The sequence below is a fragment of the Mauremys mutica genome, chromosome 2, assembly GCF_020497125.1.
Source record: "Mauremys mutica isolate MM-2020 ecotype Southern chromosome 2, ASM2049712v1, whole genome shotgun sequence".
Classification (NCBI taxonomy): Eukaryota; Metazoa; Chordata; order Testudines; family Geoemydidae; genus Mauremys; species Mauremys mutica.
The window spans coordinates 245,550,347-245,575,306 of NC_059073.1; the positions used below are offsets into that span (position 1 = coordinate 245,550,347).

A 24,960-nucleotide genomic window follows, 5' to 3' on the forward strand; every position below is an offset into this window, starting at 1 on the left:
ATGTATGCCCCCTGTGTAGCCCTTTGGCAAGGAACTAATTTGGTTCTGCTACCAGGCACCCCACACCAGCAAAAGAGGGGTTATGATTTACACTGATTTTCATGCCATCTGTACTGCAATACCCAGGCACGACGGAAATGAATGCAGAATGGAGTGTCAGGTTTAACTTGTAATTGCCTTGGCTTTTGTCAGTTTGTCTCACATCTTTAACTTTACTTAATCATCCTGTAGATTTTTTTTTTCTGCTGTTAATTAGGACTGGAGTTGCAGTGAGCAGCTGGTCTGGTCCCGCTCTGAAGCGATCACAAGTATCTGAGATTTTTTTTAATATATTTGTATTCTTCTGAATGACTAAGATAAATGATTTAGCATCACTTATTCCACTCCTTTGACATCAGTCTAAGTTGAACTAGAGAACTGCCGACTGTACAGCACAAGTGAAATAAACAAGTTGAAGAGAAATGTTTAATATGTTAATGAGGAAAAATAAACTCTTTCACAGAACAGGTGATCTATTTGTTGGTTTGGGTAATGATAACATTTTAGTTAATTAGCAGAAAAAGTAGAAAGTAATTAAAAGGTTTTATTTTGCCCAGAGGAAGCAGTTACCCTTTTGGAGAGACTGTGTTATACTTATCAGCAGATGCTATCAGGTGCATAATACCCAAGTGAATGCAATATTTCCACAGTCCTGGGAATGTATTTGCCCCTTAGAAATGTGGCTGTTGAATTTTAACAAGTGTTCATTTCACAAGCAACAAAAAAAAGATAGGTGTTAAACATCGCTGTAGACATGGATGTACTCAAAATTATCTTGAAAATAAACCCATTTGTTGTTTTTAGCATCACTGCAGTAAGAGAAATGACTATGGTTTAAAATTGCCCTTATTTTCTCTTATCCAATAGTATCAGACCCTCATGTATTTACTTGCTTGTTGTATCTGAAAGTTTTTGGATTTGGAAGTGGCACTTAATGGTAGTACATTAAAAAGATTGCAGGAAATGTTCTGACTCACAAAAGGGCCTTAAGTGTAAGTGAAACTCAGGTCCTCAAACTTTTGCTTCTGCAAAATCAATCAAACCTCTTAACCTTTTGAGGTGCATCCAACGCTGCTATAGTTGGAAGAGAAGTTTTACAAAAAGTCAGGAAGGCTTGTAAGCTAAAATATTCAAAAATATTGGATAGCGGTTTGGAGTATCTTTGAGAAATGTATACATTTTTGTTGAAAATATAGAGAATGATATTAATCATACAATATCATATTAATCATACAATATCTTTGCTGTCTAGTGTTTTCAAAATTGTAAGTTCTTTGGGGGAGGGGATGCTATTTTCTATGTTTGTACAGAGTCTCTTAAATTGGAACCCTGACTTGGTTGACCTCTAGACTCTACTGCAATTTAAAAGTTAAATAAAATGATTATTATTTTGCTGATTTTAAGGCACACAGTCTTTGACAAGAATACAGATATTCTGAGCAAGTTTTCATTAGAGATTTCACAAATCAAAAAAAGAGTCTTACAAAAAGTAGGAACTAGGTTAAATTACAAAGGATGAATATAAACAAATAACACAAGAACATAGGGACAAAATTAGAAAGCTCAAGGCACAAAATGAGATCAAAGTAGCTAGAGACACAAAGGGTAACAAGAAAACATTCTACAAATACATTAGAAGCAAGAGAAAGACCAAGGACTGAGTAGGCCTGTTACTCAATGGGAGAGGGGTGTGGAAATAATAACAGAATGTGGAAATGGCAGAGGTGCTTAATGACTTATTTGGTTTGGCTTTCACCAAGAAGGTTGGTGGCGATTGGATGTCTAACATAGCGAATGCCAGTGAAAATGAGGTAGGATCAGAAGAGGCTAAAATAGGGAAAGAACAAGTTAAAAATTACTTGGACAAATTAGATGTCTTCCACTAACCAGGACCTGATGAAATGCATCCTAGAATACTCAAGAAGCTGACTGAGGAGATATCTGAGCCATTAGCGATTATCTTTGAAAAGTCATGGAAGACCGGAGAGATTCCAGAAGACACAGAAAGGGCAAATATAGTGCCCATCTATAAAAAGGGAAATAAGGTCAACCCGGGAAATTACAGACCAGTTAGCTTAACTTCTGTACCCGGAAAGATAATGGTGCAAATAATTAAGCAATCGATTTGCAAACATCTAGAAGAAAATAAGGTGATAAGTAACAGTCAGCATGGATTTTTCAAAAACAAATCTTGTCAAACCAACCTGATGGCTTTCTTTGACAGGGTAACAGCCTTGTGGATGGGGGGAAGCAGTAGACATGGTATCTCTTCACTTTAGTAAAGCTTTTGATATTGTCTTGCATGACCTTCTCATAAACAAACTAGGGAAATGCAACCTAGCTTGAGCTACTATAAGGTGGGTGAAAAACTGGTTGGAAAACAGTTCCCAGAGAGCAGTTATCAGTGGCTCACAGTCATGCTGGAAGGGCATAACGAGTGGGGTCCCGCAGGGATCAGTTCTGGGTCCAGTTCTGTTCAATATCTTCATCAATTATTTAGATAGTGGCATAGAGAGTACACTTATAAAGTTTGTGAAAGATACCAAGCTGAGAGGGGTTGCAAGTGCTTTGGAAGATAGGATTAAAATTCAAAATGATCTGGACAAACTGGAGAAATGGTCTGAAGTAACTAGGATGAAATTCAATAAGGATAAATGCAAAATACTCTATTTAGGAAGGAACAATCAGTTGCACACATACAAAATAGGAAATGACTGCCTAGAAAGGAGTACTGCAGAAAGGGATCTGGAGGTCATAGTGGACCACAAGCTAAATATGAGTTAACAATGTAATGCTGTTGCAAAAAAGCGAACACCATTCTGGGATGTATTAGCAGTAGTGTTGTAAGCAAGACACAAGAAGTAATTCTTCTGCTCTACTCTGCACTGATTAGGCTTCAACTGGAATACTATGTCCAGTTCTGGGCACCACATTTCAGGAAGGATGTGGACAAATTGGAGAGGGTCCAGAGAAGAGCAACAAAAATGATAAAAGGTCTAGAAAACATGACCTATGAGGGAAGATTGAAAACATTGGGTTTGTTTAGTCTGGAAAAGAGAAGACTGAGAGGTGACATAACAGTTTTCAAGTATGTAAAAGGTTGTTACAAGGAGGAGGAAGACAATTTGTTTTTCTTAACCCCTGATGATAGGACAAGAAGCAATGGGCTTAAATTGCAGTGAGAGGTTTAGGTTGGACATTAGGAAAAACTTCCTAACTGTCAGGGTGGAATAAATTGCCTAGGGAGGTTGTGGAGTCTCCATCATTGGAGATTTTTAAGAGCAAGTTAGACAAACACCTGTCAGAAATGGTCTAGATAATACTTAATCACATAATCACAGACTTTAAGGTCAGAAGGGACCATTATGATCATCTAGTCTGACCTTCTGCACAACGAGGCCACCGAATCTCACCCACCCACTCCTGTATCAAACCTGTGTCTGAGCCATTGAAGTCTTCAAATCATGGTTTAAAGACTTCAAGGTGCAGAGAATCTTTCAGCAAATGACCCATGCCCCAAGCTGCAGAGGAAAATGAAAAACCCTCAGGGCCTCTGCCAATCTGCTCTGGAGGAAAATTCCTTCCTGATCCCAAATATGGCAATCAGCTAAACCCTGAGCATGTGGGCAAGACTCACCATCCAGACACCCAGGAAAGAATTATCTGTAGTAACTCAGATCCCACCCCATCTAACATCCCATCACAGACCATTGGGCATATTTACCACTAATAGTCAAAGACCAATTAGTTGCCAAAATTAGGCTATCCCATTATATGATCCCCTCCATAGACTTATCAAGCTTAGTCTTGAAGCCAGATATGTCTTTTGCCCCCACTACTCCCCTTGGAAGGCTGTTCCAGAACTTCACTCCTCTGATGGTTAGAAACGTTTGTCTAATTTCAAGTCTAAACTTCCTGATGGTCAGTTTATATCCATTTGTTCTTGTGTCTACATTAGTACTGAGCTTAAATAATTCCTCTCCCTCCCTGGTATTTATTCCTCTGATATATTTATAGAGGGCAATCATATCTCCCCTCAGCCTTCTTTTGGTTAGGCTGAACAAGCCAAGCTCTTTGAGTCTCCTTTCATAAGACAGGTTTTCCATTCCTCGGATCATCCTAGTAGCCCTTCTCTGTTCCTGTTCCAGTTTGAATGCATCCTTCTTAAACATGGGAAACCAGAACTGCACACAATATGCCAGATGAGGTCTCACCTTCTATAATGGTGCCTTCTATAATGGTACTAACACCTCCTACTGGAAATATCTCTCCTGATGCATCCCAAGACTGCATTCACTTTTTTCACGGCAATATCACATTGGTGTCTCATAGTCATCCTGTGATCAACCAATACTCCAAGGTCCTTCTCCTCTTCTGTTACTTCCAACTGATGCGTCCCCAGCTTATAACAATAATTCTTATTATTAATCCCTAAATGCATGGCTATTAAATTTCATCCTATTACTATTACTCCAGTTTACAAGGTCATCCAGATCTTCCTGTATGATATCCTGGTCCTTCTCTGTATTGGCAATACCTCCCGGCTTCGTGTCATCCGCAAACTTTATTAGCACATTCCCACTTTTTGTGCCAAGGTAAGTCATAAAAAGATTAAATAAGATTGGTCGGAAAACTGATCCCTGAGGAACTCCACTAGTAACCTCCCTCCAGCCTGACACTTCACCTTTCAGTACAACCCGCTGTAGTCTCCCCTTTAACCAGTTCCTTATCCACCTTTCAATTTTCATATTGATCCCCATCTTTTCCAATTTAGCTAATAATTCCCCATGTGGAACCATATCAAATGCCTTACTGAAATCAAGATAAATTAGATCCACTGTGTTTCCTTTGTCTAAAAAATCTGTTACCTTTTCAAAGAAGGAGATCAGGTTGGTTTGGCATGATCTACCTTTTGTAAAACCATGTTGTATTTTGTCCCAATTAACATTGACCTCAATGTCCTTAACTACTTTCTCTTTCAAAAATTTTTCCAAGAACTTGCATACTACAGATGTCAAACTAACAGGTCTGTAGTTGCCCGGATCACCTTTTTTTCCCCTTTCTTAAAGATCAAAACTATGTTAGCAATTTTCCAGTCATACGGTACAACCAGAGTTTACAGATTCATTAAAAATTCTTGCTAATGGGCTTGCAATTTCATGTGCCAGTTCCTTTAATACTCTTGGATGAAGATTAGCTGGGCCTCCCGATTTAGTCCTGCCACAAGTGCAGGGGACTGGACTAGATGACCTCTCGAGGTCCCTTTCAGTTCTATGATTCTATGAAATGGCAACTTTTTAAGGAGGTTCAGGATACATATATGTCATGAAGATAACATATGGATCATCTGTGGTCTATTTAGAAAAGATAGACTGAATGGCTTGATAATTTTAATGTTCACTGTTTGCTCTCTTTTCAAGGACCGATCTGAGAAAAGAGTGGGTTTAGGATTTTTACACATTGTGTAATATTTAATACATAATTTCACTCAATTTGTCTTATTTACATACAATAGTTTTGGGGTCCTAATCCAACTCCCATTAAAGTCAGTGGGAATCTTGGCCCCTTTACACCTCCATGTTTTGATATGATCATATTAATGAACTATAGAAATGTTTCCTCTGCATCTCTTTTGACCTAAAATCCATGTCAGTGTTAGATACAGAATCAAATACAGTTCGCTAGGGATGGAACATTCCTTTCAAGTTTTAGGCTCTGTTTAGTATGATCCAGAAGGGCATGGATTTCACATGCAGTGCTGAAGTTGCAATTCAATATTATCTGGAAAGCACTGTCCTTCGGTCAAAATGTTAAAGGGAGCAGAAGCAGGTTGTCCATTTCTGGTGGCTGTCCAAGTCAGAACAAAGGATTCATTGCAATGCATTTTTACCTACATAGTCATCTAACAGGTTGTTTTCATAGCAATTTGGGTTACCTAGAGAATTCCAAATTAGCATATAGAATTCTGAATGAGAATACATGAGGTTCCACACATTGAATTACAATATCACCTTCTTAGAGTGAAGACTTTTTTTTATAAAACATCTCTATGAACAAATATTTATATATCTGCATAGTGGTATGAACTGAAACAATTTGAGACTTCAATTCCACTCTACCGTGAATGGAATTTTTGCTATTTCTCAGTTCAGCATAAGGAGTTCCCATTGAATTCCACTAGTTTGCAACAGAACACATTTTAAGCAAACAAAGATAAAGTTCAAAGAGCTGCTTTTCATATTAAATTGCTAATTTGCTTATGATCAGTGATGGTTGGCAGGGGGCCAGGCTATATTACAACAGTAGAAGTGAAGCCTCAACAAGGACACACGAAGAAGGATATTCTGCCTCTGACATAGATTTAAAAAATATCCACTGTCATTACATAAACTGAAGATGTTCCCATTTTCCTTAAAAGTTTAGCACTGTGATCCAGCACTGGAAAGTAAAGCCAGCCCAGTTTCTGTATATCCCTGTTTCCTGTCTTCAGAGTTCCTCTCTTCATTCCAGTGTCACTAATGCCACGAGTGCCTTAGCATTGAACCAGTCAGCTCTTAGCTGACTATGTTACCATCTGATCTAGTGCAATCCATATGTCACCATCTTGGATTATTTATTCATAGGAGGATACATACTGTGACTCAGACCATACATTCTTGTGCCATTTTAGTCACTTTGTAATAATGGTTGGTCAGTAGAAAGTAGTATTTTGGAGTCCCATACCCCATTATCAAACGATCCTTTGCATACATAGTAAAATAATGATAAAAAGCATGAGATAATTTTGAAACATTAAAACAAAAGAAGAAGCAAACAGAGAAAATACTCAATAGCCTGGTTTGTTAAAAACCAAACATCACCCCCTTTCAATTCCAAAATATATATCTATTTAGAAAGAAAATGTGCAACACCCAAAATCTTTCTTATGCTAGAGATTTGTGATCCGAAGTTGCCTGGTCTAATTAAGCACTGCTGACTCACAGACCCAGTTACCCAGAAGTACATTGTCTAAAAGAGCCAGGGCACTATGTATTTACATTCATTAGATTCAATTTTCACATGGGAAAACTAAAACTATATTTCAGCAAGTTTACCTCACATGCAATATTTTCCCAAGAGATTCTTGTGAAGAAACTAGGTATCTTAGCAATGCACTGTGTTATAATTCATACTCACATCACTAATTCACATCCAGATCAACTAAAAGGACTATTCCAGGTCCAAAGTCAAGTAAGTTCATGAAAAACAGTAGTCAATTCAAAAGAAAACAGTTAAGGAAAATAGTATTAATGAGAGTGACAGAAGCAGCAAAAAGTATTAAGCTTCCATTGTTAGAAGGAGTTGACTCACTCACTGTCCATTGGTTGGCTTGTTTTTATATTGGTAGTGGTTGTGCTGTTGGTATATAGTAGGCAACCATATATATTGCATAAATTGGAAAGTTTCTTTTTAAAAAAGGGTAGGAAAAAACTGAAAATGGTGACCATTGAGTGGACATACAAAATTGATATACATTACTACCAGTGATAACATTTTACACCCACTTTGCACAAATATAAATGACTACAAAAAGTGCAGGTCAGTGGAGACTCGTGCCCTGTGTAAATGCTTATTAATCATTATAATGGTTACTAATAATGTTTAATACTGATATTTTACACACTCCTAAGGTGAAATCCTGGCTCCATTGACTTCAACATGGAGCCCATCCTTAGTGCGGACTACTTCAACTTTATATATTATAATATGCAGAACAGCTACTTTTCACAAAACACAAATCATGAATCACGAGCAGTCTATTCACAATTACTAGCAGAGGTGGAGCTGAAGCAAAATCCTGACTCTGCGTATTCCCAGACATTGTGAAAATGTAAATCAGAATCTGAACTTTATGGCTTGGACCATCTCTTTCTCCAAAGCTGTGCAGAGTTCGCAGATCCATGGTGAGAAGATTGTCCTCTCGTATTATGAAGAAATAATTTCCATTATCATATTGTTTCCAAGGAGTTAATGACTTGATACTGTGGAAGCTTCTCCTTCACTTATAGTCAATGGTGTAAACATTTGTCATGAGTTTTATTCATTTGTTTCATTTTCAAACTATTCTTTAGTAAGAGGGCTAAGGTGACAAAAGATTAATCTAGGATCTTGATTTCAGTCCCAGGCAATTCAACATGGGATTGGAAGTGGTCTCTGATTTCTCACTTCTTGGACCTTTGAATCTCCAGAGCATTAGAGAAGTGCATATCTGGGCTTTGGAAAGGCTTCTCTTTGTTTCCTACATAGACTTTTCTCAGCACAGATTTGGCAGCCATCTAGGAGCGAAGGATAAAATTCATGTGTGGGTGGGCACAAATGTTAATCGTACGAGAAATGAAAGGGAATCTGAGATCCTTTCAATGCAGCCTTCAATTAGGTGTAAACATACCAGTGAAGTTATTGTGGTTGGATAGCTGGAAGCTGGGGGCAAAGTGTGCCACTATACACAAAAATGATGTATAATCAACTGCTTTCCTATTAGAGGAATAAAACTCTTCCACTACATACAAGGAGGTCTGTGCCTACTCTACGTTATAATTAAGGCAAAGGCAGACTTGTGCACACACAGAGAGAACAACTTTTCCCATTTTTAAATTGGTAAATTGCTTTCATTTATGACTAATAATAATTTAGACCCTGCTCCTGCAAATTGTTCTTTGAGGGATGACTCCCACTGAAGTCAACAAGGCCCTGTGACGACATTGAGATCGGACTGCGTGCTACAGCTTGGGATAATTCTGCACAAATTTGAAGATGCGAGATTGAAAACTATGATGGAATTTGAGCATAGTCTTCCTGTTGGACCATTTAAACCATCATCTACACAGTACATATTGAAACTCAACTTTAAGTATTTTATTTTTATGTACAGTTCATTTTTTGTCTGGAAATAAAATATCTAAATACAGACAGACTGTAATGTTTATATGTATAGCTCTCAACAATACTTTAGCTGAATAAATGCTTTGTACATAATTCTGTCTTTTTAATGGAGTTTACAGCTACATTGATAAAATGGATTCCTCATTTCCTTGATTGTTTTTAACCAATAACAAGCAGAGAGACAATTACAAGTTAATATTGATAAGCAGCTCATATAACACTGGTTAAACTATGTACAATACAAACCATTCATACAAATGAAGACTAGGATATTGAATTTGTTACAATATTTGTAATAAAGATAAGACAGCCACTTATAACTTACATGTTGTCTATCAGGCATTTTCCTTCTTGCAGAACAGTTGGAGAGTTTTTAAGTAGCTCAGCTGGTCTCAACTCTGCCAATTTAAATGTTCAGTGAAGAAATATGAAACCATAACGTCTGCCCACATGTAAATTCCAAATGTCTGCTCATCTTTACTAGTAATAGGCTCCCTCCACAGAAAAAGAGCCACCTAATGCCACCTTGAATGTGCCTACTGTATGCTGGAAAAAAAGTCACTATGCTTTGCTGTGTTCATATAATAAGGAATACTGAACTCTAGACACACATTTTTCCCCATTTTAACAAGCATTTACTCCTATAGTATTATTTACCAGTACAGCTAGTCTAAGCAGTAGAATGCATGAGTGGGAATTTATTGATTGGCATGTATTCAAGACTTTAAAGGAGATTTCCATAACAGTTTGTGTTAGAAACCATTCTCTGTCTAGTTAATCCTTTTGGCTTGATGATAGGTTATCCTGAAACATTATGTATCAGACAAAGAAAGCCCTGTTAACAGGAATCTTAATATGTGTGAGCTGAAAAAAGTGCGTGTCTGTGTGGTTTTATTTCGAATCCATAGTGATTTACAACTAGACTTATACATGGAGCTGACTGGGCAGAAATTACATTAGATTGTTTTCCACTAACATATTTGCAGCCATTTGACAGCAGCAGCAGAGTGTAGACACATTCCAGGCAATAGGGGTGGCCTTCTTCTTTGAGGTAACAGCCCTGTCATATGACCTCTTTTATTCCTCAGGCTTCAGTCTCAGACATACATTCATTCTCAACCTGAAGGGAAGTAGGGCGTGTCACTGTGGTAGTTGTAATCAGGACACACCTTCTGTACTAGTTTATAATCTGTACTATAAAAGGAAATGTAAATACAGATTACTTTAAAGGGCTTGGAGCAGAGCCATGACACGTGACTTTGGGTCTGCTCCTGATAACATGTTTTTGAAGGGTCATAGTTGCAGAGTGTGTTCTTGGTGGCCTTGTCAACCTTTTCATATTCGATGCGACAGTTAAAGGACTTGGAATCTTTGGCATCAATCACTGTTTGTTGTGCCAAGTCAAATTCCACTATTTTGGTTGGGGGCACCAGGCTCACAGATACATTCCCTTGGCCAGTTGAATTGTGCCTGAAATAAACGCTAAACGTCCCATTGCCATGATCAACAATTTTCCCAGTTATTAAAAGGTTTAACTTCACAGTTTTGATGTTCGAATGAAAGTCGCCCCAGCCAAACATTTTCTTAAATTTCCCAGTCTTGACAATGGGCCGTCTCTTTGCTCTGGGTCGAGGCTCTTGAAGATCTGTGGAGTTCCTCAGCCAATCCCAGAGATCTTGCTCAGAATATGTTTCTGGGGCATCATATCGCAGGTCCAAATCTGTATCATTTTCTTTGCCATGAAAAGTCTGTGATAGCAGTCGGCTGATGGACAAGTCTTTGCTGCTTTCTGTCCATATGTGCTTTAGTGTGGATTTGGAGCTGCCTGATTTTAGAAGTTCTGATTTGCCGCCATTTGTTAAATTTGCACATGTGACCTGGGGGAAAAAAAAAGATCAGATTGAGATAGGTACCTACAAAACCCATTGTTCCCACCTGAGGCCAAAGAGCTTGGAGTTCAGAATTAAACAGAGTTAAAATTAGTTTTAAAGATGAGCTGAAGTATATACTCTATACTCAAAGTAAAACAGAACAGAAAGATAATTTGTGTTGTCTTTCCAAAGGGTCATAATCTATTTCTCTTTAACACATACAATGCCCTTCTGAATTAATCCATAAGGCCCCATCAAATTCCAGCTCAAAACCTACTTCTAATGTGAAGTCAGCAAGCAGTCCAACAACCAATGGTTGTTTCTGTGTGCCAGTTGGGGATAGCTGATTTTTCTGATTTAAAAAAGAAATTAAGATGCTGTTGAACCATCACAACCACGTTGTGCAATAGTGAGCGTGTGCAGTAGCAAGTGTTTGTAAGCATGTGATCTTATTTTCAATACCCACATGCTCCCTCCTTCCCCCACTTTTCCCTTTGGTTTGTCACATTCACTGGTTGTGCCTTGGCTTGAATTGAATTTACATACTCTTTAAGGAAGATACTGTTTCTTACCATGCCATGGCTCTCACTTTACTGGGGTGGTTATCGCATTGAAGGAGTAATAACAATGTATCTATGCTGCTGCAACCTCCTACTGTATTAATGTGCATTAGAAGTCTGCACCTGTATAAATGCAGTTCTTCCACTGCAAATGCCCCTTGTCTGAATAATCCTTACGTGTTTATTCAGTACCTAGCACATTTGGGGTCTCTGATCCTGATGCTGGTGATGGGCTGGAACCCTGGGGCTCACTTCTGATTTATATCTTATGTTCCTAAAGCTCACACTTCAGGTTTTCAGCCATCTATCTTCTGGAGTTAAGAAAGGATTCCCCTCACACATTTGTTCTGAGCCTTTTTTATCACCTTCCCCTGAAGCATCAGGGATGGCCATGGATGGAGATGGGACATTGGACAGCGAGGGCCAGTGCTCTGAGGTGGCACTGAGCATTCTCTGTCTCAGAGGCTTGGCTGGCTAGTTCTTGTTTGCATGCGCAACGTCTAACTGATCGCCATATGTGGGGTCAGGAAGGCATGTCAGATTGGCAGTGACTTGGGGGCGGGGGGACTGCCTTTTCTCCAGTGTGTGGGTGCGGGTCACTTGCCAGGATTATCTGGGTATACGGCACTTTATCATTTGCCTGTAATTGCAGGGAATCAAGCACTGGGGTGCCTTGGTCCCTTCTATTCTCTGCATGTTGCACATAACCGTCTAGTCTCTTGTGGGCTGTAACACTTTCGTCTAATTTCAGTTGTTGGGTTTAGTGTGTGGGTGCTGGGTGGTGGTGATGGCCTGTGATAGACAGGAGGTCAGACTACATGATCTGGTGGTCCTTTCTGGCCTTAAAACGCTATGACTAATTGGGGCTTCTCGGCAATACTACAATTTAAATAATAGAGAATAATAAAGGGCTTGATCACGGCTTTTCCATGAGCCCTGCTTTAATGTCAGGCAGCATATTGCTGTGCTATCCCTGGACTGACTTGAGCAGTCACATTCCCCTCCTGGTCCCCCTGCTTCTACAGAGAAGGAGTATGCTGTGCTGGCTCTATACCCAGCATAACGTATGCTCCCAAAGGCAGTGGTACAGCTGTGCCACACAACACACTGAGAAGGAGCAAAGCCAAGGCTCTGCCCAAGACCTATCTGAAAAGTGGATGCAATGGCTCTGCAGAGGGGGTGCCTGATATCCCTGCACCACCGTGCAGCCTGAGCCATAATTCACAAGTGAATTATACAACACAGAAATCCAAGTGAGTGTTTGACTCCTAAAGTGAAGATTACAAAAGTGAGACTATCTAAGTGAAATGAACAGTCCAAAAATACAGATCAAAGTTTTAAAAAATCATGAAACCCTTGTCCTGAAATCCTGAGGAATCTAAAAACGTCAGGGCCAATTTTTCACATCTGTCAGCACTAGAGCAAAAAGACCTAAGCTAGCCATGTTCATTTTTCCATCCTAGCTTTGAAAATAAAGTACACATTGTCATACTTTCTGAAGGGTAAGCTGACCAGTCTTGGTTTGTAAGTGGACTGTCACTGCTCTTATCTCCTTTGCCTGGCTACAATGAGCATCACAGCAGCCCTGGCTGGTAATTTCATCATATGGCTGTTTTAAGAGCCATCCCATTATTCTGTTTGCTTTTATAAATGCCTCCTCCCTTTATCAAAATGAACTGGACATATCCCCACTCCCTGAAACTCAGTGGAAACAAGATAACACGTACAGCGTGAAGCCTTCTTGCTGGTGCAATCTAGAGATATTTGTAAAGAAAGGCAGCGACTATAACAAAGATATTTCCATGTCCTGATGAACATGGAATTGAACTGTGTTGCTGACCAGATTTCTCTTTCCAGGGTAGTTGCGCCCCCTCCCAGACATGGTACATGGAATACTTAACATCGTGAAGGGATGACAGGTATGATGACAGCCTTTTAAAAAAAAATAAGTCAGTCAGCGTATTAGCAGAATAGCACCAATGCCTTTCAAGTTGGGGTGGGGACAGGGCCAAGAGAAGAAATAAACAGAATGTGCTCTTTATTTAGGATTTATCCCTTGGATGATTTTTCCATCTTTTGAATGGCAGGAAGGATAAATACCACCTAGCAGTTGATAGGTGGTTTGTATCTGTGTCTTAGCATCAACGCAGTGAGCAAGGAGAGAGGCTGTAATGAAATGCTCTGATGGAGCACTGGTTAATGAAGCAGCAATGAAGATATCATGGGGAGAGAGACTTAGAACATAATTTTGCAGAGGCTTATGAGGAGTGAGAGCAAAGTAGGAGAAATGTGGTTAAAAGAAGAAATGTGCCAGTCTGAATCTAAGCAGTTAACTAGCAGATTTAGTGTGCCTGCAATCTGAAGGTAGGAAATAAATTGCTTATTGTCATATTTTACTCTCCTCGCAGCTTGCTTTTTCTTCTCCTTCCTTTTTTTAAAAAACATTTGTGTTCCAGTGAGTTACATTTCAAAGGATTAAACAGCAAATTCCCACATAACAGGATGTAACACCATAAAGCTCATTTTAAAGAAAAGCCATTTTTTTAGACCACATAAAACCAAGCACCCTGGAGAAGAAGTGGATATTTCTGAAATACTTGCTGTCGGCTACAAATCATGAGTGTTTTAAAAGCTAGTATATCTCCAGTTTAAATGGAAGTTTCAGATCCCAAGCAAGACACATTGTTTCATATCTGACCTAACAAACGCAATTGATTGTTACCCTCATCGATTTTGTAATAGTTTAAGAGCTTCTAGTCACGCAGTTGGCCCTGAGACCTCTGTTTGTGATTTTCTATTTGGGTAACTGGCCGCATTCATGATTAAAGACCTGCTCCTGCCCTCCTTTGTCAGGCATCTGAGCAAAGAGTCTGACTAAACAGTACAAGAGCACCCAAAAGGGCTAACAATACAATTCATTGCTCATCAAAGTAGTATTATTTGCAAAATGATAGTATCTTGTTTTCAACCCTATAGCTTTTTCCCATACTACTACTGTGTTGTGTTGTGACTATACATATATTCCCCCCAGATGTGCATATCATGTAGTACATAGTTTGGCTAATACAGCCATGTGGAAAAGCAGGATTTATTTTATGATTTTGTTATATCTGTGTTCACATCTACCCAGCCATCTCAAAACCATCACAAAAACTGTAATATAATTGTAAGAAAACATCCAAACCTATGACATTTTACATGTTTCCTGAGTGAAAACTATTGCACTTGAAAATGGTCCCATTTTAGCTTAAAAATATCATGAAAACAGGACCAATTTCCAATACTCAATAAAATGCAAAAAAAATTAAGTATTTCAATTTGTTGTGAATATGTCTTCATCCCTAGAGCATGTACATACAGTTCAAAAATACATGTACTATACCATCCATTTTGCTTTCTCTTCCCCACATCTCACTGAATATATATCAGGTACCATTTAATTCTTGATATGTTCTGCACTGGATTGTTTCCCATACTGCAGTAGAGTTCAGTGGGACACCTCTCACTTGGAAAGTTACTTGGGTAAGTTTTTGCAGGATGGGGGATTTGTAGTATTCCCTATAATTAGCATTGGGCCTACATCAACATCACAGTAAGTGTCAAGATTTATTTGGGTTGTACTATACACAACATTTCCAAAATCTGTACTATGATTTAAGTTTCTATCACCAGAAGCTCTTTGGACTGTCTCTTACGATAGGTTTATATAGTGCCTAGCACAAAGGAGCTCTGATTTTCATTGGGAGCTTCAGGCACAACCATAATACAAATAGTAATAGGTAAAGTATGAAATGCTGACAGGTATACCTGCTACAATGCATGTCATTAATGAAGTAAAGATCCGATTTTTTCTTCAACAAAGAAATGCTTCCAGAAATTTTTAAATGATTACAATTGTGGGGGGTTTCAGGTGTTCAGAAGGGAACTACAACAAAGAGTAGAAGACATTTGGGGGCCTGATCAAAGCCCACTGAGGTCACTGAAAGACTCACAATGAGTACAATGGGCCTTGATTCAGGCCTGCTAGGTGGAGAATGCATATTTCCTCTAGATAGAGTCACTAGACCCTCTTGGTATCAGAAATCACACTATCATCTGGTCACTCTTTTCCCATGAATAATGACAAATTGCTGTTCAATATATTTTTTTGTAATTTTGGACAGTGCTCTCAGTGAAAATAATATACAAAGTTTATAATATGGAGACAACGTATATTTTCATGACTATGGAATTGATTTGTATGTCCAGTTTCACTGAGTTTCAACAAAACACTCCAGTCTTTATCTGATCCTTTTAGAGACTGAAGACATTTTCACAGTGACATTAGATGTCACTGATTAGACATTAACTTCATTAGATGTGTTTTTCATGAGTATTATTGTCTCACTTAAGACTCCTTAAGGGAGGGTAACTCATTTACCTCAAAGCCTTTGGGGTTCAATTTAAAGACATCCCTCATGCACATGAGCCTATTGCCTACTGTAGGCCAAACCTGGATGCTTGAGATCAGATACATTTTTTAAAAAATCCAAGTGGTGCAAAATGACTCTTGATTTCTTAGTCTTTCATTATACTGTAGATCTATTACAGTTCATTATATATAATTACAGTATTGGTTTAGAAATTATGTATTTATTCCTCTGAGTGTATGAATACTTGAGGGCAAATGGAACTGTAAACAAACAATCTAATACTCAAGGTAGGAAATTTCTCTCTTCAGGTAAATAACTAATCAAAAAAACCCAAGTTAATTTTGGCTGGCATACTGTAGTAGGAATTTGTCACCTCAGTGTTTGCATATTCACTGTGTCGAGCAACACAGAATTCTGACTCCTTGGCCAGATGCCTCAGGTACTTTGCCAGTACAGGAATGTGAACACAACATAGGTCTAAATGGCGCTCGAATGACGAGATACAAGCACTCAGAATTCTCACCTAGATCCAATGTCCACCCATAAACATTATTGTTTGTTTATTGGTTGATGGGAAGATCTGAAGATTTAGGACTCTGTTGTACTTTGATCAGCTTAGTAGTAGTGGCTCAACCTAGAGCCATATGAGTAGTATAGGGTAAGAGAATACTACTGGGTAAGAGAAAGTGCTGCATACTATTGTTACTATGAATATATATTACACAGTGAGTGGTTGGCACACAAACTAATACCAATGGTATTCCAAATTATAATTTAAACAAAGAAATTGACATTAGAATTTGATAGAGAGATGATTATAATAGATGGAGTGAAATACAGAAGAGGCCTTGTGATGCATTACAAATTCATATTTTTAAAGCAGAGGAAAAACACATTTAAACAAAAGGTCCTGCTGATTAATATTTCACATAAAGAGTCCTATCTTTTTATTTATAAGCCTTTCTTGCTACATGACCAGATGGCTGGAGGTGCATGTGTTGACTGTACATTATCAAAATATGCAATCTCAGAGAGTATTTTTGACTGAATTTTTCTAATGCCATAAGTGAGCAGGGGCATCCATTAAGCATCCCATTCCCCATCTTCTGATAATATTCAGTCAAGTAGCTGCATGAGACTACGCACATTACTTATCCATAAACAAGGAAGATGATTCCGCCAAGAACAGTTTCAATTTAATGGCACACTGCAGGAGAAACTAGTTAGTTACACCATGCTGAGGTTCCAGTTCTCAATGCACATGTTCAACTGAATCCACTAGAACATCCTCTGCTGTTGATGTCACTGCACATTCCTGGGAAACAAAACAAAGGGCACATTTCTTGTTCTTCTCATATCAACACTGATCAATATGATCCCTAAGAAACAATGTTGCAGAAGGTGTCTAAACTCTAAGACCCAGATCCTTATTTGGATTAATTAATGGCATAGCTCCATTTATACCAGCTGAGGATCTGGCTCTACAAGTTGTTTCATAGTTCTTAAGTAAATAACCAAGAGGTTAGAAAAGAAAAGGGCTTGGAAGAGAACCAGGACATTTCTCTGCCTTGATGTGTCATGAGAAGAAAACACAGGAATGAGGGGAAATTGATATTACAGCATAAAAAATTATACTTAGGTAATAAAAGATAATATGACAATAAAAATACTCTGAGACCTAAGGCTGAGGAATGCCCTCCATGCCAACTACTACACACTGGAAATGTGCAGTCATCCATACTAGTGAAAATACTGTCTGAGCATTGCTGACAGGGTCAGAGATATCTTGGGCAGGACCAGTCAAAATTGTTTCCATTAAAACTGTTTTCCTATAGAAAATTGGATTTTTGATGGAACAAATTTTTTTGCAGACCATGTCTGCTTTGTGCAGAAAATTTTGGTTTTCATCAAAAAATCTGACATATAGTATTAATGCAGATGGTCATGTAAAGAAGTTATTTCCACCCTTAATATCCAGGTCCCTAAAGATCTTTTAAAATATGGCCCCAAGTGACTATTACAGGTATAATGTCCTATAATATAATAAAAAAATAACTGATTAAGTACAAATATGTTTACAATTGTTTTTATGGAACAATTTTACAGAGAGCATTAATAACTTTTCAATTTAAGGGACAAATCGTCCCCACTAAATTCAATGGCAAAATTCCCACAGCAGCAGAAGAGCTAGAAAAGTGTCTGATGTTGTGTAGTTTGTTTTCATTTTCTTGCATGATAAAATAATTATGTCAGAATGTATGCTGTTTGGCTTGTAAACCATGTCATTTCTCTTTCAGTTTAGAAGACATTATGCCATCATGTGCAATATAATAGTCTGTAAGCTGAAAGAAAACTGAGTTACAATACATAGAGTACTTCCTCACATTATGATTTTATAGCTCTTCATTTTTGCCTTAGAAGTGTGAGAAATTCAGCCAGAATGGTTCTAATGGCTGAGGTGCAAGTGAATTTATAAAGATTTGGAGGAGGATTGAAATGTAACTGTATGAAATATCCTATTAACTCTTGCCCTCTGTTTTACATTTTTAGAAAGAATTTAAACTAAACCCTTGAAGCCTGGTGCCTATGTCATCATTAAAGATTTTTCACTTCAGTGGATTATGACTTTTGAAAATTCATACCAGCTCCATTCAGCAGGGGATTAAATTTTCATGGAATAAATTAAAGTGGGTTAAAATGTCTAACAGAGTTTTAAAACCACTGCTTTATACAAGCATCACAGAGTTCTGTTAACTTTCAAATGAAACTCTAGCTAGGTAAATAACTTTTGTCAAGGATCTATTGCTCTCATTCCTCACTCCTGTAAGCCCTCTTTTATTAATATTGGCTTGCCATTTTCTGCATACATGCAGAAAGAAATATTAAATAAAATTAGAATATAGCTGAAAGGCCACAGAGCAATATTTTAATAAAAATCTGCACTGAAGTCTGATTATATATCTTCTTGAACACGGTGTGTATATATGTGTGTGTGTGTGTGTGTGTGTGTATATATATACTGTGTTCAAGAAGATGATCTTTTTCAAACAAGTGAATAACCACATCGGTAGGCTGAACAAGGTGAAAAAGACTCTACGGCTATCAAGAAAATAGCAGTTCTGTGCTGTCTGACCTGAGCAGGTGACAGTATTCTAAAGTGCAAAACATTGTCCTCTAGTAACATATTACTAATTACCCACATCCAGCTGAAAATTCTTCATTGTTAAACTTTTCCATTAATCAATAAAATTAAAAAGCTCCCATATTAATATCAACGTGAGTAGTCCATTACTGCTGTTTGTGAGTCAATGTGAGTAGTCTATTACTGCACCATATTTTTTGTAGAGAAGTATTAGAATATTCATATAACTAATCCGCTTGATAGGTGGATTATTCATAGTTGCATGAAGTAGCACAAAACTGCTATTTGATAAGGTTACAGTAGCCACTAATGCTGATAGAATGTGTCATTTTCATGTCAAGGATATTGAGAGCCAAATTTTAAAAAATAGTCACCTAAATTGTGCAACCATCATAGGCACGCATAAATGAAAACAGGCACATACACAAGAGGTAGCTCTATGGCCAGCACATGTATTCCTGTTATAAATAATCATCTGTTTTCATCTGCAGTTACCTATTGTATACAAATAGATGTATAGATGTGTACAATTCCAAAGGCACAAAGGACAGTTGTATGCCCAACTTCCAATGAAGTTCAATTCTATGTGCTTTCCAAAATGTCTCCCTTGGGGCATGGGCGGGGAGTTCTATGGGCCCATAGTGTCCGGGCACTAGGAATATTCCTGGCTCTGGGATCCGGCTCTAGCAAAGTTTCCCACCTTCTCTCCCACCCCATCCCTGCCTGCCGCCTCTGGGCCATTTATAACAGCCCAGGGGCTCCGGCCGCCACCCAGCAGCTCAGCTGGGCTGAGCGGCTTCCAGCATGCTTGTTCCACGTGTCTGCCAGCACATCCTTGCAGCCTGTGGGGGGTGGGGGGGCTGTGCTGCTGCACACTGCTCCTGCCCCGAATGCCCCTGTGGCCAATGGGAAGTGGTGGGGGTGGTGCCTGGGGACAGCAGCACATGGTGACCCCCCAGCCTGCCCCGCTCAGGAGCTGCTGCCAGAAGGGGTGCCCCAGGTAAGCACCGAACCCCTCATCCACTTCCGGAGCCTGCACCCACACCCCCTCCTCACACACACCCTCTGGCCCACAAATTTCCTTCTGCACTTCCACCCCACACCCCTTCTCACCCCCAAATACCCTCCCAGAGCTTGCACCCCTCACCCTCCTCCTCCACCAACACCCCAGCCCCAGCCCAGAGCCTGCACCCAGCACCCAAACTCCCTCCCAGAGCCTGCACTCCACACACCCTCCCCCACCCAAACTCCCTCCCAGAGCCTGCACCCTGCACCTCTCCTGCACCCTATTCCCCTGCCCCAGCCCAGGGCCTGCACCCCAGACCTCCTCCCCCTACCCAAACTCCCTCACACAGCCTTAGGCAGGTGGGGGCTGAATTTGGAGGGCAGAGTTTGTGGGGGCAGGCTCTGGGCTTTCTGGGCATCACCAAAATTTCTGCAAACCTGCCACCCCTGCCTTTGGGTGTACACAATACTCTTGCAACATTGTCTTGTGAACACTATTAGCACAGTCTTCCAATCCTTGAGGAAGTAATGAGGAGGGTCAATTTTTTCTTTTCTAAGTATGTTTGCTTTTTACTTGCTCAGTTGCTGTGTAGATGTCAAAATCTAGCAAAACTCCACTGAAAGAACGTGAGTGCTGTTTCTTTAATGCCATAACAAAAAGCCAAGCAGCAGAGGGGCAGAACCTCTACAGTGAAGCAGAGACATGAGTAGCTTCAGGGATAATACAACCTCTTGTGTTAGAATGTTGGTCTTTCTGTGATTCTTCACTATTGTCACATGACACTCATCCAGTAAATGTATCAAAGAGATAAAGGACAGTACCCAATGTCATTAGATACACGTACATGCATCATGTAATCTAATAACATTTGTCTGGCAAAGTACTTATTCACATTAGATTATTCTTAAACTTTAACAGGTAAATGTTTAGGCTAATGGTATTTTTCTCATTATCAGTCTAAGTGGATGTTGTGGAAGAATGTTCAGTAGCAGCCCAACTAAATAAAACAGGTCAGGGGCCATACAGTAGAATGCTGCTGTAGATGCATGCTATTTGTTTTATGCACTGCAGTATTTTCTTCCTACAATAGTGTCATACCTAATTAAAAGTGAAAATTAGTAGCCAGCAGTATTAATCAAATTCAATATGCGGTTCTTGGCTCTTGAGAGCGATGGTTCAATTGCTGGTGCCATCAGTGAGGTCATTAATTTAAATCTAGATGAGTAAAAAGGCCTTAGGGCATTGACACATAAGTTGAAGGAGGTTGTTCTATGAAAAATTGTTCCCAATGAAAGGAAAAACTTAAGGAGAAATATATGAACATTATCTCAGCATATCCAGCTACTGGACAGTAAGTATAATTGTCAGGGTTGCTGTGTGGAGGTCAGTGGTTATGTCACTGCAACATAACAGATTTGATACAGGGCTTTTCATTCTCAAGTTATCCCCAAGTGGTTGGCAATGGGTTAAATACTGTTTATTTAATGTCTGTGTTGGCAAATACCACAGTCATTTTATACTTGTAAACTTGTGCCAAGCACAGCTCATGTGTCCAGAGAATCTGGGAATGAGATTTTATCAAAGTCTGAGCACAAGTTTCATAAATTCTTCATATTTTCTCTTTTAAATTCTACAGATTTCCAAATGTCTGATCTGCGGTTACTTCAGTTGTTCTCAGCTGCTGTGAAGAACAACAGGGGGAGACTTCTTGAGCCCTGCTCTTACACATGAAGCAGCTGAACACAATGTGGCCCAAGGAATCTTGGTCCAGAGGAGTAAATTAAAGAGGAGTGCCCCAGTCCTAGGTGCTTCCTCCAAATGACTGGTGGCTGAAAGATCATATATTTTTCAACAAATGTTGTTTCTGTCCTAATAAAGTTGTGGTGTCTTCACTCTTCACTTTTTCTATTAGAAAGAAGGAAAAATAGAGTGGGAAAGGGAACGGTAATCTGGTATTCAAACCAGACTTCACAGGGGCTACTCATATGTGTAAAACAAATTGGGATTTGTTTGGCCTTTTCATGCAGGCCAATATTTGGTTTATTGGGAAACCCACAAAATGTGTGGGATTTAGAGGCTTAGCTGAACCTTAGAAAACCACAGGCATCCATAAAATTAAGTTGGAATTCTCACAAGACAAGGCTCTGAGATTAGAGCATGTCGGGAAGATCTGAAAATACTTTCCTGTGGAATAGCAGTTCCACCTGGAACCAGGAAGTGCAGGGGTCCTCAAATGAAAAAGAAGGAGAAAATAGAATTTTTGGAACAATAACAAAAAAAACAACTTCATGTTTGAGTTCTGAGCAATGGTTTAAATTGATTTTTATTTGACCACAAATCATTTTGACCATCTCCGGTTTGGCCGCATTGAAGTCATTTGGGCAAATTCTGTCTAGGCTTACAGCTGTGCAGCCACTTATACCCAGGGGATTCCACAGCAGTGAATGATGCCAGATTTTTTGGCTGATTGCCTTTAAGAGAATAAACATTCAAGTTACCTCATCAAAAATGGATGAAGACCATAATCTATTGATATATTCCTATATTTGTTCAAAAGCAAAAAGTATCTTTTTATGGTCTTATCTGCTATAGTTCTGTGGCTGAGCAGCAATGGAAAACAAAATAACTTGAGCAAGAAAATTTCATTTGTTACCTGCCAACCACTGATACAAAACATAGCTTTGAAAAAATACTAAAAACCTCACTCTAAGACTTATAGTTTCATTACAATATATTTTCTAAACAACATTCAATGAGCTGATAAAAGCATTTCATTTAAATATCCATGCTTAGCAGTTCCATTTTGCCTGGTGGGAAGAAAGCTGCTATTGTCTCCTTCATTATCCATAGTAAATGGTATATATTATTATTTATATTATGTGAGAGCTTAGAGGCACCAACTGAGATCAGGACCCTATTGTGCTAGTAACTGCAAAATACATAGTATTAAACAGTGTCTGCCCTAAGGCATCTACAGTCTAAACAGACAAGACAGAGAAAGGGTTGAAGGACAAACCTAAAAGTGACTTCCCCTAAGTAACACAGTGGGACAGTGGCAGAGTGAGGCATAGACCCCAGATCTCCTGACTCCCAATCCAATGCTTTACCCAATAGATCACACTGTCTTGTTCATTCATGGAAAAGAAGTTTGTTAAATTATTTGGCAGAGGTATAAAACCAGATTAAATGAACTGAAAAGGCCACAAATATTTTTGGTGACACAAAGCCAGCCCAGAGGCAAGTTGTGGCAATAAAAAGAGCAGAAAACCAGTCAGTGCAGCCACAAGCTGCTGATTTAGCTCACTCCCTGGGAATCTCTGACTTCAGTTTTCAGGGATTTTCCCCCTGCTGAGAGCCGTGCCAAGAGCAGTAGTTGCCAACACCATTTGCCCTCCCTCAAAGTCAATCCCTTCAGGGTGTAGTGGGCCTTGCTTGCTCATGGGGGTGCCATTTGCAAACCCCTCCACCCGTGGTTTCCACTGGATTGTCATGTAATTAATCAAACTTGAATTTGATTTCTACAAATATAGACAAAAGACTAAATCTTGCTCACCCTGCTCACATAACTAACTTCACTGACTTTTAAATAATCACACGAGTTAGGTGAGCATGATTAAGCCCAGAGTTCGCCAACTTAATCTTCTATTTTTAAAGCAGGTCAATTTAAAAAGTTTTTCCATTTCTGGCTTTTATTTTTTTTACCTGTATGGGTCAAGTCCAGTGCCCACTTAAGTCAAGGGAAAGACTCCAGTTGAATTCACTGGGCATTGAAGGGAACTCTATTTCTAAAGAGAATATTTGTCTCAAACTTCTAGAATCAAACATTTCGAAAAACTTTTCCGATCATGTGTCTTTCCCTTGTGAAATTTAAAACGTGGGCCGCAACCTCCCATTATCAACAGACACAAAAGATTCAGAATTCTGGAATAATATAGTTTAACAAAGCTATTTGGTTTCTTGTAAATTAATCTTTTTCAAAGTATTCAACTTCCTAAGCAAAGTGGCTCAAAACCGAAACCAAATTCATTATTTTAGATAAACTTGATCAGTGGTAATATGGATAGAAACTGGATCTTAAAAAACAGTATCTGGTATGTGCAAACCATCTATTATAAGAAACAAAGCAAAGCTGTGGCTTTTTGATACAGTAAATGAACAAGTTAAGTATACATGTATCTAAGCATCATTAAGCAGTTAACAGTTTCTTATGGATATGACAGTTGAGGGGGTAGGTTCATATCCCCAAGGGGTGTGTATGTGAATGTATATACACACACATACACCTTGGGGATATGAACCTACCCACTCAACTGTCATATCCATAAGAAACTGTTTTCACCAGGTTAATACCAATTTAACTATGATTACACACAACAATATGCTACCTGGTGGCTGGTAATGTTAAGTACAGTCAGAGAAAACACATATTTACCAAGTGTGTGTTTTGTAAGAATGTTATTGCATAGTTTTACTAGCAAAATCCTGATTGTTTACCTGTTGAGCTCAGGGTAGACCAATATTTGAAACTATAAGAAACCCATCACAATGGTATATATGATTAAATGAAAGCCTGAAAGCTGCCAGTATTTATCTAAGAACAATATAAGTCAGGGAGGGAAACTGTGAGCCCAGAACAATACAATCATATTCAGGAATGACTAAAAGAAAATTGCTTCTCTGTGTTTCACATGGAAACCTGAAACTTCACACGGAGGCAAAAGCATTATGTTGTTAATGATATGTACAACTTTTGTAATAAAACCCAACACAAGACAAATCTTGAGTTGTTTGGGATTTTCCTGGCACTTAGGAGGTGGGAACTTTAGACAAACTGAAACCAACAAATGTTCACTGAGCCTCCTAAGAACTGTAACTGCCAAGATTCACGAGTTCTGTTTCTGATGAGAGAACTGTCAGTAAAACAGCCTAATCCCATAATCCCTTGATGACTGGAACTGCCATTGGCTTCAAGTCAGAATTCTCATCTGGAGGTCTTGGAAGACTAGAC

The 24,960-nt window shown here is 38.9% G+C and overlaps 1 protein-coding gene across 4 annotated transcripts in view; it reads right to left on the minus strand.

Annotated features, from left to right (window-relative positions):
• Window positions 1-9,000: 9,000 nt before the first annotated feature.
• The window catches only part of NXPH1 (neurexophilin 1), a 178,755-nt gene continuing 162,795 nt past the window's right edge, over window positions 9,001-24,960 (minus strand). For all 4 annotated transcript variants that reach the window (XM_045006187.1, XM_045006188.1, XM_045006186.1 and 1 more), the window contains one exon: window positions 9,001-10,838. In XM_045006187.1, the coding sequence (XP_044862122.1) occupies window positions 10,077-10,838 (762 nt within the window). In that variant the 3' untranslated portion in view covers window positions 9,001-10,076. The remainder of the gene's footprint in view (window positions 10,839-24,960) is intronic.